We start from the raw sequence: 14678 nt of genomic DNA on the forward strand, positions 1-14678 counted from the left end.
AAGCATTGGCGCATTCTGTCGTCAGAACCTGATTTTAAGGATCTCTTCAAGGAACCACCCATCTTCGCATACACCCGTCCCATGAACTTGAAAGAAATCTTATCCAAGACCAATATCACTACCACACCCATTCAACATACTGGAACCCGTCCCTGTTACCATTGTAACAACTGTAATAACATCATAAAAGGCAATTCCCTCAATCACCCCATGCGAGGATTTAACATTAAACTCAATGTGGACGCAACCTGCGACTCTGCCAACCTCGTCTACCTACTGAAATGCCCCTGTGGCAAAATCTATGTGGGTAAAACCACCCGCAAGATCAAGACCCGAATCAATGAACACAAATCGAACATTTGGACCAGAAACTCCAAATCCAATGTAGCCCTCCACTTCATGGAGGCCAACCACAGCGTGGCACAGTTGAGATATTTAGTACTTGAACTGGTCCAGAAAGTTGAAGGTAAAGACAACAACAAAATGTTACTCCAACGTGAAACATCTTGGATCTATAGACTCCAGTCACAGAAACCGGCCGGTCTCAACGATCGCACAGAATTAAGCTGCTATTTATAATGGACTACTTTGATGCACTGTATTTTTGTAATTCTGTTGGCTATTAATTTTACTCTCCATGCACGTTACTTTTCTTGTTTTAACCCCTTTCCAATATGGCCGCCTAAGTTTCTCTATCCTTACCACACTCCCGTCATAGTCCGCCTTTCATTTTCACATTTTTTTACGCCTGTGTCCTAGTCCTTCCTTGATCACCATCACCCTTTCCCCACCTTAACTCCGCTTCAACTCCGCGGAGCCATTGAACCTGACACCCTCATGTTGCCATGAGACGCTGATATCCTAAGTAAGTGGTTTATAATCGCAACCGTTTTTCACCTTGTAAAGGACATAAGTCTCAGATAACACTGAGCAGCCCGTTTATTGAACTTCACCGCACCGCACCGCACCTACTGCGTTTAACTCATCCTTTTCGCTTTTAACTCGTTAAAGTCACAAGCCCAGTTTCTTTCACTCGTTTTCTAATTTGGACACATCAGCCTGGTTCCATTCACCTGCCCACTCACCAAACACGCCACCATTAGAACTCTTCCTTCCGCATGATATTCACTTAGTCTCCTTTTTCACTATTTGGGTCTCCTAAGTGCATGAATGCATGAGTACACAGCCATAGCCTGGTTTATCCAGGATCCTCATTGATTGATACTCCGTTTATTATTTCTGTTGTAGTGCTCCTTGACAAAGGACCTCCAGTCCGAAATGCATTGGAGTAAATCCAGCGTCATATAAAGATTTATTTACTTACCGTGATGTTTCATATGATGAAAATATGAATTTCCATGAGGAACGAACGAAATGGATAATAAATTGAAAACTTCAAAAGATAACTTTTTGATTTGAACTTTATTGGAATTCGTCGCACCTTCCTTGGTGTCCTCGAACCTGAGTCAGTGTGCCCGCCGCAGGGATATGCCTACATTCCTGTAGCATACTCAACTTTGTCTTTAATTCTAGTCGCATCCGAACAGTTGCGATACCTGCAGGAGCACCTCAAAAATCCTTTAAACACTTACAAACTCTCTGATAGAACCATTAACGTTTGCTGTGCGCCTAGCCCTGATTGTTACTCTTATAGCTGGCAACATCAAAAACAACAAAAAGAGCGTTATGATCTGATATCGTCTTAGGGGCTTTGGTTATCACAGCATTTAGGGCAATATCGGTAGTTGACATTATATAGTCAATACGTACGTATTTGTTGTGGGGGTAGGAGAAATAGGTATAGCCAGGGTCCTTATTATTTCTCAGGCTCCAGATATCACTTAGGTTGTGGCTGGCCATAAATTGCCGTACTGCCCTAAATACTTTGGGCTTGCGTCCAGTATATACCTGCTGTATTTGTCTATTCTGTGAATGGCCCAGTGTTATATTAAAATCGCCACAAATGACCAGAGGCCCAGTCCAGGATGCCAGCGTAAGTTCTAATTCATTAAATAAAGCCGGGTCGTCCAGATTTGACCCGTAGATCGAGCAGATAGTAATGCCTGTATTAAGCTGTACTATAACCCACCTACTATGGGGATCTGCCAATTTTCGCGTGGGTTTGCCCAAAAAAGTCCTTGCTAGGATGACAACACCTTGAGTCTTAGATGTCTGTGTAGTTATATCAAGAATGTTAAAGCCCGATATTTTTAAAAGCTCTATTTCACCTATTGGAATGTGGGTCTCCTGTTGACAAAGGATATCACATGAGCCTTGATGTATTATTTGACATAACTGTGCCCTCTTCCCCTTATCGTTAAGACCCGCCACATTCCAGCAGCAGAGTTTTAATTTCCCCACGATTCACTTTGAATAGTCAGACCATACATAGTATTGCACCAGATTACTTGCTTTCCTGAATTTAAATAAATACTAACTTTTCCATATTGTCCTACCATAAATTGAGCCTCACTTACTGCCTCGACTGTTAGTTTCTTTAATATATTAATTGTACAATTTGACTTGCTCATTTTATTAATTTTGTGCTTTACCCCACCCCCACCCACCCCTGCTGCATGACCCTCCCCCTTACAACCCAAAAAAAGGCAATTAGACTCTGTGAGAGTCTGTAGTGATGGACTAACGCTGCCTGACCAATACACAAGTCAGGCAGCGTTAGTCCAATACAATTCGTTTTCAAGTGTGGAATGATTAATATAAAGAAAAATTTGGTAAAACTATGGATAAAACACGACGAACATTAATATGGATAAAATGGATGATTGAAGGTTGAATCTGGTATTCAGACACGCGCTGTGCGTCTGGGAGTGGAGCGTCGTCCAGACGCTCCCCACATGATTGTACTTTAACATTTTGATGAAAACATTTAGGGGTCGAATTCGATTCGGTAAAATGGCCTCCAAATAGCCGTACGGAGCTTTTTTCCCGTACGAATCATATGCAGAACGTACAACTCACTAATCCGTACGAATTGCATTCGGAACGCGCAGTACGTGATGTCCGTACTGATCGAAGCTGCATTGTCCGACCCAGCAAGTACGAATCGTATCGACAACACTCCGTACGACTCTTTTTCTACGGGAGCTTAAAACGTCCGTAAAAGCAGATTTCGCCTCGAAATGGGTACGAAACGGACCCCCCGGGTACGGTGCGTACACCCCGTGACTGCAGGGGTACGGTGCGTACACCCCTGAATTACAGGGGTACGGTGCGTATGTCCCTGTGCGTACACACCATGATCGTAGGTATACGGACCGTAGGGGTACGGTTCGTACACCCCAAGGTCAAATGTGTACGGTGCGTACACCCCGTGCATATACCCCATGATTTTAGGGGTATGGTGCATATGTGATAGTGTTGCCCTTCGTACGAATCGCTCATACGCGACGTTTACCGTACAAATCGCATACTGATTCTCCGGTCCGGATCGTACTTGGCGGGTCATACGGCATTTTTACGAATCGTACGGTTCACTGTGCGGGTCGATGTCGTACGGATTTACCCTTCATTTTCGTACGGTTCGCAATGATTCAGATGTATTTTCTCGCAACAGATCGTACTACACGATTCCGAGGGATTCATAAGATTCGTACGGAAACGTGACACGAATACGAATCGTCATACGGATTCGTTTCCCGAATCGGAATCAACCCCTTAGTGTTTTTATTATGAAAATTCAAACAAGGTAAATATTGTATTGGCAAACTATTAATGTTCATTACTGCCGGTTGTTTTCTGTCATAATTACTTGGACAGTAGTCGAGCTGGTGAGGATTCTTGTGGGTTTGCAATACAAAATATTTTGGGCACCCTCAAACTTGCAAGGCGTTACATTCTTTCTCTGTAGCTTGGTATTTTCTGTACATGGAACAGATTTTTCCTGAGTACAGGTCGCACAAATGCCCCAATGTTTGGTCCAGTCACAAAGCTCATATTTTCTTCACAGCGTTCAGCATATCTTTGAACACTAATGTCTTGATTTGCTTCATAATTCTTTTATCTTTATTGATCCAAAGTGCACAAATGTGTTTTGTCCATAGAAAACAAAGCTTATCTGTGTGTATTTTGTATTGCCGAGTTATTTTGGTCATGATTAACTATGTATCCAGTAAATTTAGAAGTGTGTAATCAGGAAAACACATACGTGAACAATCCAGGTAAAAAAACGTAAATGTCCTTGGACCAGGCAGACAATTTAAAACAAATATTTACATTGTTCAATAATTGTAGGCAGTGCATTTCATTTAGTTCACAACTTAGGCATCTCAATGTTTATAAAAGACACATTGGACAACATCCTAAGAATGTGCATCATTTAAACAATTGTCTTCTGATTCTTCCAATAATCTTGTCAAAATAGACAAAAATGTTTTAAATCTCCTTCTCTTGAAATGCAAATTTAAAATAAATAAACGTTTATTATAGACAGAGCAATTTTTGTACGTTTTATGGTGTTAGTCTTTTGGTTGTCCTTGATGTATTTGGTGCTGAGGCCAGCCTTGCCTCTTGTTGTACTTCATCTTTCTTCCACTTCATCCTCCTGTTCTGGAACCATATCTTTACATGCCTCTCGGTGAGGTTGAGTATAGCAGCCAGCTCTACCCGCCGTGGGCGGGCAATGTAACGATTAAAATGAAACTCTTTCTCAAGCTCCAGAAGTTGAGCCCGGCTGTAGGCAGTGCGGGCCCGCTTTCCCTCCTCAGAGTGTACAGCATAAAACTCACCTGTGAGGACATAAAACAAAATATGGTTGTTTTATTACATGAAATGTGAATATAATTACAGTGGTATCCTAATGACTGTTTTATGTTTGGGGGGGCTAACATGCATTACTAACGTACTTTCTAAAAGCTTTTCAGTACCATGGAAAGCTTTGTGAGAGTACTTATTATGAAAAATATTCACCCAGTTTAAGCCTCATTAGGGAGTAAAGGGTTATTACTAGAGTTATTACTAATAAATTAAGATGCTATGTTGCCAGCCATAAATATCGGCTACAGTTAGAATTTGAATATTATAAGCAAGCTACATCCGTTTGTGTTTATACAGAGTCAAGCACAAAAACTAAAAAGTCACTGTTTCATGAATGTCAGTGGCCACAAGAACCCTCATGACTTACTGGGAGGTCTCTTATGAAAGGGTCATCAGAGAATTAATGTAACTATAACCAAAGAGAACTTAATGAACTATTGGAAGTGGGTTAAACTTGATGGATACACAACTTGATTAGTCACACTTTGTAATAGGAATAAATATATATGGCAGTTGAAGTACTGCAACATATACCGTACTTCACTCTGTCTCACTATAGTTTATGCTACTCTACTTCATGCTATTACACTGTACAATAGTACACTCTACACCACTATAGTTGACAGTATACTGTTCTGCACCACTGCACTATACGGCACTCCAATATATGCCTCTCCATTTTACGCAATTTAAATTTACAATACTATACTGTACCACACTCCACGTTACGTATGCCCACCGTACACCACTCAGACTCAACTAAACAACATTTCCCTCCATAGCACTCCAGTATACCTCACTCCAATGTACCCAATTTCACTTTACTCCACTCCACTGTACCACATACCACTGTATGCCACTCCACTGAATGCTATTTCAGTACACAATATTCCAATATAGGCCCCTAAACTCTACAACACTCCAATGTAGACCACTACACTCTATGCCATTTATTTATTTATTTATTTTTGTGTTTTCTATAGCGCGAACATGACCCTGAAACAGGGTATCAGAGCGCTTTACAGATCCTTATAAAAATCCAAATCATATTCCGAGAGTCATTACTGGTTTGAAACAATTAGAATTGCAAACGGCATAGTCCAATATATAGTGTTCAAACAGATAGCTTATTTTAGCAATAAACCACATAATATGACAATAAAAAGATTATACAGTTCCTGTAGTTGGCGTCATAAAACACATCATGATTGAACAGTTCTCATGATTGCAAAGAGGGCTTGAGTTCGCCTTCGAACGGCACGGGAGCATGACATTTACAAAGTTCGGCAGTAGGGTATTAGGGAAGAAATTTCTTCATGTAAAATAGTTTTGCTTCCTTTTTGAATGTTGAGATGTATGGAATTCTTCTTATGTCCGGGGGGAGGGCGTTCCAAATTCTTGGTGCTGCCCCTGAGAATGCTCGGTCATAGGTTTTTTTCTTATGGAAACGTGCCGGTTTCAGTAGAATGTCCTCTTTGCTCCTGGATGCGCGAGACCCTCCTGACAGAGTGAGTTTCTGGGCAAGATAGACTGGGGATTTGTTGTGCACTGCTTTATGAGTGATGCAAGCTAGTTTAAACTGGATTCGTGCTTCGAATGGAAGCCAGTTGAGAGCTTTCAGATGGGGAGAGATATGGTCGAATTGTTTTGATCCCGCTATCAATCTTGTGGCTGAATTAAGGCATGCTTTCAATGGGGCTGTTGAGATTTTAGGGAGCCCTGCTAAAGTAGTGCAACCATATTCAATCCTTGAGATGGCCAGTGCCTGAACTGCTGTGTTAAGGTCAGCTTTATTTAGAACAGGTTTTAGCTTTCGTAAGTAGCTTAAGTGGAACCTAGCGTTTTTTGCCATTGTGTTAATATGCGCTGACATGTTAAGATTTTTGTCCAGAATGATACCCAGAGATTTGGTTGACTCCACAATCTTCGGACTGCGATTTAGAGCAGTGATGAGGTTGGCCCAGTCTGCAATCATTATTTTACTTTTCTGTGGAGTAATCAGTAGGAATTCAGTTTTCTGAGGGTTTAGCTTTAGGTGGTTCTTGGATAACCATAGTAGGGTTCTCTTTAAGGCTAGATTCATTGACTTTATGTCATCCGCTGAAGCGATCTTGATGTACAGCTGACTGTCATCAGCATACATGTGGAAAGCAATGTTGTCTTTTTGTAGAATTTCTGTGAGAAGTTCTACATACAGATTGAAAAGAGCCAGAGATAGCGTTGAGCCTTGCGGAACTCCTATATTATTGTTGGTTGGGCTTGAAAGGGTTTGGTTGATAATGACTTTTTGTAATCTATTTTCCAGAAAGGAGTTAAACCAGGTTAGTACCGTATCTTCAAAACCCATCCTGTTTTTCAGACGATCGAGTATATAGGCATGATTAACCGTGTCGAAGGCAGACGACAGGTCCAGCAGTATTAAGAGACATGTTTCATTCTGGTCAAGAGCCATTAAGGCATCATCAACTATGTGTAGCATCGCAGTTTCCGTGCTATGGTTTGGGCGGAAGCCGGATTGGCAGTCGTTTAGCAGGTTGAAGTCCGATATGTGTAAGCTCAGTTGTTGTTGTACACATTTTTCCAGAATTTTGGCCAACATGGGGTTGTTGGTTACCGGTCTGTAATAGTTCGGATCTAAGGGTTTCTCAGTCGTTTTTTTTAGGAGAGGGGTTACTTGGCCTGTTTTTAGGCAAGCAGGTATTTGACCTTGTGATAGAGAGGCATTGATGATCTTAGTCCAAGTTGGGATTAGCAGGTGATTTATGGAGGACCAGCATTTCGCCGGTAGGGGATGATTATAGTGATTATTTGGTTTTGCCATTACAGTATATGTAAATACTCTTTAAAATATTGATAGGGAGTCAATCCACTTTACCACACTCGACTATATGCTACCTCACTGCATATCAGTGCATTGTATACGACTTCACTCTATGCACCTACAATAAATCCCATTCTACTGTATCTGAGTTTACTGTACGACACTCCTCTGTATGCAAATGAACTCTATGCCACTCTGCTGTATGGCATTCAACTATACACTAATTCACTATACCTCATTCCACTTTACTCCACTTTAAAATACCTCAATATACTGTCCCAGAGTTCACTTTACAAAACTATCCACCACTATATTGTACCACTCTCCACTTAATAACACTCTACTCCACTAAACTAAAGTGGATGAATATGACAAAATTGTTACTACCTTTGTAAAAACCACTGAAATTCACACAAAAACAAAGGTTACTCGTCAGTTATAGTTAGGATTCCATTATTTAGGTTTGGTATACGAACCCAAATTACACTCCACAAACATTTCAAATTCTACATTTATAATTATCCCTTAATTTTATCACCAATGCATCACTTAAGATCTTATTTCTATCTTATTAGTGCCTTAAACTACACAAGCATGACAAATTCACTACTTCTAGTTATCTTTTGAAATTATAATTTACGCACTGCTTTCATATTGCCATAACTCATACTTATAACTCACATTTATACTTACAAACCACCTTTAATATTACTTGCGCACTCCCGTACACAGTCTTGTCACCTCACTTGCCATACTACATTACCTATAACTCACCACTGTCCAATGCACTGTATTCTGGCTAATAATATAATTTCTGATGTCATAAGTGTTTTATTTACTCCAAGAATTTCACATGCTACAATTTAGGTAATATCCAAGGGTATAGGTAGTACACGGCGAAGTGGTGAGTTATAGGTAATGTAGTGTGGTGAGTGACATGATGACTGTGTACTGAACTGCATGAGTGATATTCATTGAAAGGTGGGGCATGAGTATAAATGTGAGTTATAAGTATGAATTATTGTAATATGAAAGCAGTGCATAACTGATAATTTCAAACGATAACCACAAGTAATTGATTTGTTATGCTTGTGTAGTTTAAGGTGTGTCTGGCACAAATAAGATCGAAATGAGTGCATAAATGATAAAATTAAGAAACAACTATAACTGTAGAATTTCAAATGTTTGTGGAGCGTAATTTGTTTTTCTATAACAAACCTAAATAAAGGTTTCCTAACTATAACTGACGTGTAACGTTTGTTTTTTTGTGTGAATATAAACATACACAAATATTCATATATGTATGTCCGTTAATATAAGTATACATTCATATATAGTATTAAATATTTTAAGACTTATTTAATTAACATTATATTCATGGTATATATTAAAATATAATAATATAAGAGTGAACACTTTAAATTATTTATATTTAGAAACAAAAGTGTTGTATTTTTTAACAGTATTAGTGTGATATTATATTTTTAGATTTTTTGTAATTACCATTATAAGAATAGGAAATCGATATTTTTGGCACAATATTTCTGTAAATATTTTTGACACAATATTTCTGTTACACAATATTGTTGTTCTCTATCCTACATTTTTGAATTTTTGTGAGTGTGATTAATGTCAAGCTGCTGCTACAACAATATGGTGATCTCGCATACTACTAGTTATTATTACCAGCTATAATATTAGTTTCCCTTGGTCTTAAGCCTCACAATATACACTCTGAAGAGTTAGAGTAGTTCATGTTTACAAATTATGCAATTATGTCTGATTTGTATGAAACATGTCAATTTTCAGGAATGCCCTGCAAGATATATATATCAGTTCAGCTCCATTTTAACAAAACATTAATGCCACTATATTTTTTAGATTGTGCTTTAATGGCATGGATCCCCATTTTAGATTTGACCTTAAACGTGCACAACATATTTAATGGGAACAAAAAGTATGTATTTTTTCTTACCCAACTTGGGATGATCAAATGTTGATACCCCGCAGTTGCCATGGAAAACATCATGCATTCGAAAAGTAATATCATTCTGCGGCATTGCATTTATAAAATAATAGCTCTTCCAGCATTTCCATTCCCTAGTGGTGCTAGTAAGATTCCCACTGCCAGCTTCTCAACTCACTGTCTTAGATGATGAACTACGGTGCCCGAACCAGCTCATTTCCGCAACTGCCATTGGTGCATGTCACCCCACTAGTTTCCACAATGCTCACTTAGCAGCCAGCACATGCTCATAGCACCTCACAGCACTCTGACTCCCCATGGTCCAAAGGCTCCTATTCTGCAGCTGCAACACAAAATAGCACCAGTAGTAAGAGCTGGCCAGTGATGTTCACTTTGTAAGGCTATTATTTATCACTACAGTTTGGGCCAATAATGTGTACCTTTAATACTTGTTACTCTCTGGAGTTGTCAGGGCATGTTACTTGTCAATCACTATTAATGTTTTTTGCTGGGACTACTAATGCTGCGTACACTGAGGTCCTTCAAAACTGGTTTCTGTCTGGGCCATTATGAGGTGTGCTAAACATTTTAGTCACACACAGTAGATTATTCTGAACCTTACGGCAATGAAGGTATCTCTTGCTGCTGTGTGGAGTGCAGGAAACTCACCAGTGCCCTATGATCCCACCTTCATGTCTTACTTTAAGACTGATCCAATTTCAGATGGATGGTCAGTCCTGCCAGAGACTGAACAGGTTAATGATGAGTTCTCCTCGCCCATCCCCATGAGAGCAATGATATGGAAGCCTATGAATTGTTTGTCATAGTAAAGGATTGTATTATACGCCAAAAAATTAAAACATTGTGGATAAATTCTAAGAAACATCGCTAATATATTGGCAAAACTGAACACAAAAATGTATGAAGTCACTAATAGCAAGTTGCTGGAAAATCTGACACAGTGATTTGCTTTGCTCACCCCTGAGGCGGAAGCCGGGGGCTCTCCTTCGCTATCCCTGTAGCCCACGGGCACTTACTTTACTGATTGCGGAATTTATTTTAAAAACTGTAAAATATTTTAATCTGTTCATTTTTACCTGTCCGCATTACTGACTCCTCGGTGTGAGATTTACGTTGCTCCGAGGCCCCTCGATGCCATTTCCTGACCGGTGCAGCCGATTTAGGTGCTGACGCCAGCAGGCTAGGAGGGGGGACGCCATCTTGGGGGGAATAGGGTAGCGGTCCAGTAGTCGGACGCTTCCCGCCCGCCCAGGTATTTAAAACCCGTCCTTTCTGTCAGGGTTCAGATTTGCTTTGCTCACCCCTGAGGCGGAAGCCGGGGGCTCTCCTTTGCTATCCCTGTAGCCCACGGGCACTTACTTTACTGATTGCGGAATTTATTTTAAAAACTGTAAAATATTTTTATCTGTTCATTTTTACCTGTCTGCATTACTGACCCCTCGGTGTGAGATTTACGTTGCTCCGAGGCCCCTCGATGCCATTTCCTGACTGGTGCAGCCGATTTAGGTGCTGACACCGGCAGGCTAGGAGGGGGGACGCCATCTTGGGGGGGAATAGGGTAGCGGTCCAGTAGTCGGACGCTTCCCGCCGGCCCAGGTACTTAAAACCCGTCCTTTCTGTCAGGGTTCAGATTTGTTTTGCTCACCATGAGGCGGAAGCCGAGGGCTCTCCTTTGCTATCCCTGTTGCCCACGGGCACTTACTTTACTGATTGCAGAATTTATTTTAAAAACTGTAAAATATTTGAATCTGTTCATTTTTACCAGTCTGCATTACTGACCCCTCGGTGTGAGATTTACGTTGCTCTGAGTCCCCTCGATGCCATTTCCTGACCGGTGCAGCCGATTTAGGTGCTGACGCCGGCAGTCTAGGAGGGGGGACGCCATCTAGGGGGGGAATAGGGTAGCGGTCCAGTAGTCGGACGCTTCCCGCCCACCTCCACACTGGATAAAAAGATGACGTCTTTCCGTCCGCGCAGCGGGCGGGCGCAGCGGGCGCGCCAGCGGCGCGCCAAAGGCAAGCCTGTCTGCGCCCTTCCGCGGCCGACCGGGGCGCGGGGCCAAAACCCCTGCCCCTTTTATCTCCATTGCCAGTAATATTAGAAGGCTAATCAGGTATACTACAAGTGACCTACTTGCCCTCCGCCCCAATGTTGAAGATAGTTGTCGTCATACCCTGTAAGCGGACTCACTATCGCCGCATTGTGCGACCTGCCGCTTTACCACCCGTGGGTGGAGGAATGACGAGTTGACGCTGACTAATATGAAATTGACATTATTAAATTGTAGATCCATGAAAAAGCATAAACTGGAGATACATGACCTGCTGTTACAGGGGGATCTCGATGTGCTCTTTCTAACAGAGACATGGCTGGATGAAGCCTCAACACCCGAAATTCTGGAAGCTGTCCCCGTAGGCTACTGCCTGCTCAGAATTGACAGAGAAAGGCAGAAAGGTGGGGGACTGGCAATGATCTACAAAAGTAACATACAATGTACCTTAGAGAAGGCCACACTGTCCAATAGTGAAGGTGGTTTTTTCACTATTAAAGCCACTCCAAAAAATATTATCAACGGACTCCTCTTGTACCGACCGCCAGGTAAGACTTCACAGTTCTGCAATCAACTGACAGAACTAATAACTCAGCCTGTACTTCGGTATAGGAAATTTCTTATTTTAGGAGACCTTAACCTCCACTTTGAGGATTCCAACTGCAAGGAGGCACAGGCTGTAGTGGATGCACTTAAATCCCTGACACTCAAACTACAATCTACATCCCCGTCGCACCAACTAGGTCACCTCTTAGACACCATTTTTGCTAACTGGGAGGGTATTAAAGTTGCCACACCGATTCAAATAACATGGTCGGATCACTTTATCATTCCATTCGAGGTAGAAGCTGCCCCACAGGATTGCAGAATGACCAAGCTTAGGCCTCAGAAACGTAGAGACTGGAAGAAGTTTACGCAGGAAAACTTTAGATCCGCCCTACTTAAAGAACCTCCTCTTCCTAGTGACACTCTGCTTAAGGCATGGGCTGAATACGAAATATGGATGTCTAGGGCGCTAGACACAGTAACACCATATTCAAGCCCCCCGCCAGAAAAACCAAAACTGCCCCTTGGTTTTCCAAGGAACTTAAAGAAGCTAAAGCCAAATGTAAAAACATAGAACGTGGCTGGAGGAAAAATTACAATCCAGAAGACAAGCTGAACTACAAAAGAGAATTAAAATTATATCACAAACTCGTAAGAGCAGCCAAAGGCGCTCATTTTAAGGAACGCATTGAATCTGCTAAAAATCCCACTAAAGAACTTTTTTCTATTTATAAAGAACCTACAGTCCCAATTAGGCTTGAGGCCCAAGACACCTACTCGAATGAGCTATGTGATGACATTGCAGACTTTTTTGTAAAGAAAGTGGATTTAATACATGCCACTTTTACAGGTAATCTGCCGACCAAACACTCGGTAGCGAGAAGTGATTCTGCCACCAAACCCCGTCTGACCTGTTTTAAAGTTCCTGACAGGCAAGACCAGTTCACCATCGCAAACGGCATCCAGCCCGGATCTCCCTATGATGTGATTTCTCCCAATCATTGTAAGGGAGTCCTAGAATGTATGATGGATCAGATAGAACACCTGATCACCTTGTCTTTTCAGGAGTGCCATGTACCTGACGTATGGAAAACGGCACAGGTCAATCCCCTGAAAAAAAAAAGCCACCATACATATCTCCCAGCTACAAAATCTCCGCCCTATCTCCCTCCTCCCTTTCTGCAGGAAAGTTGTGGAGAAGGTAGTGAACAGCCAACTCATGAAATTTGTTGAAGAGAACTCCCTTCTCCATTCCACACAGTCAGGGTTTAGAGCAGGCCATTCAACAGAGTCGGCGGTTCTCTTCTCCACAGAATGTCTGAGACAACTAGCAGACGAGGGGCAGACGGCAGCGTTGGTTTTATTAGATCTTAGTGCAGCTTTTGACACCGTGCTGCACTCGACGCTGCTGTCTCGCCTCTCAGACATGGGAGTAGAAGGATTAGCATTGGAATAGATAAAATCCTTTCTAGAAAACAGGAGTTTTCAGGTGCACTGTCCTCCTCATAAATCCTCTCTTCGCAAGCTGAGACATGGGGTTACACAGGGCTCAAGTTTGAGCCCTACGTTGTTCAATCTTTATATGGAGCCCCTAGCTCATATTGTGAAAGCTTTTGGAGTGGATATCGTCACATATGCTGATGATACCCAACTAATAATTAGACTCACCCACAATCAGGCAGAGGGCGCCACTAACTTCTCCAATTGCATGCTTGCGGTGGCAGGGTGGATGAACACCAACTGCCTGCACCTTAATGGCGATAAAACAGAATTACTGGTGGCTGGTAAATCACCCTCTGCCTGGTCGCAGGCTTGGTGGCCAACAGAATTAGGGGCGATTCCCCTTCCGGCGGAATCCGTCAGAAATCTAGGAATCATGCTGGACGCGGAGCTTTCTTTCAAGCAACAGATCAGTAAAATCACGGGAAAATGTTTTGGAATACTGAAAATACTCCGAAAAGTTCTCGACCTGCTCCCTATCAGCGCCAGGAAAACACTTATTCACGCCCTAGTCACACCACATCTGGACTACGGCAACGTTCTACTCCTGGGCCTAAGCAAAAAAGGCATACACCAACTGCAGTGCGTCCAAAATGCTGCCGCCCACCTGGTGCTCAACCTTCCGCGCAGAGCCTCAGGAAAGACAGCATTATTTAAACTTCACGGGCTCCCTATTGAGGAGCGCATTAAGTTTTAAAGCACTCTGTTTCGCCCATCGCATTGCCCAGGGAAAAGGCCCAGGTTACCTGCGAAATCTTCTCACTATCCATCGCCCCACCCGAAATCTAAGATCTGCCGGAGCGATGTTGTTCCAACTTCCTCGCGTGCGCACAACCAGGATGGGAGGTGGCTCCTTTCGGTTCTTAGTGAGTAAACACTGGAACAATCTTCCTCTTGACCTACGCATGAAGCCCTCCGAAACGAGATTCAGACTGAAATTAAAAACTCATCTTTTCCCACGCAAATAAAAGCATCCTTGTACCCTAGGATCCAGGCCAGTC

General features: G+C 42.1%; 1 protein-coding gene across 1 annotated transcript in view; it reads right to left on the reverse strand.

The window, feature by feature from the left end:
- Positions 1-4012: 4012 nt before the first annotated feature.
- LOC144821638 (pancreas/duodenum homeobox protein 1-like) overlaps positions 4013-14678 on the reverse strand; it is a 92334-nt gene continuing 81668 nt past the window's right edge. The window contains exon 2 of the mRNA XM_078678874.1: positions 4013-4745. Within this exon, the coding sequence (XP_078535000.1) occupies positions 4468-4745 (278 nt within the window). The 3' untranslated portion in view covers positions 4013-4467. The remainder of the gene's footprint in view (positions 4746-14678) is intronic.

The sequence above is a fragment of the Lissotriton helveticus genome, chromosome 2_2 (genome assembly GCF_964261635.1).
Source record: "Lissotriton helveticus chromosome 2_2, aLisHel1.1, whole genome shotgun sequence".
NCBI lineage: Eukaryota > Metazoa > Chordata > Amphibia > Caudata > Salamandridae > Lissotriton > Lissotriton helveticus.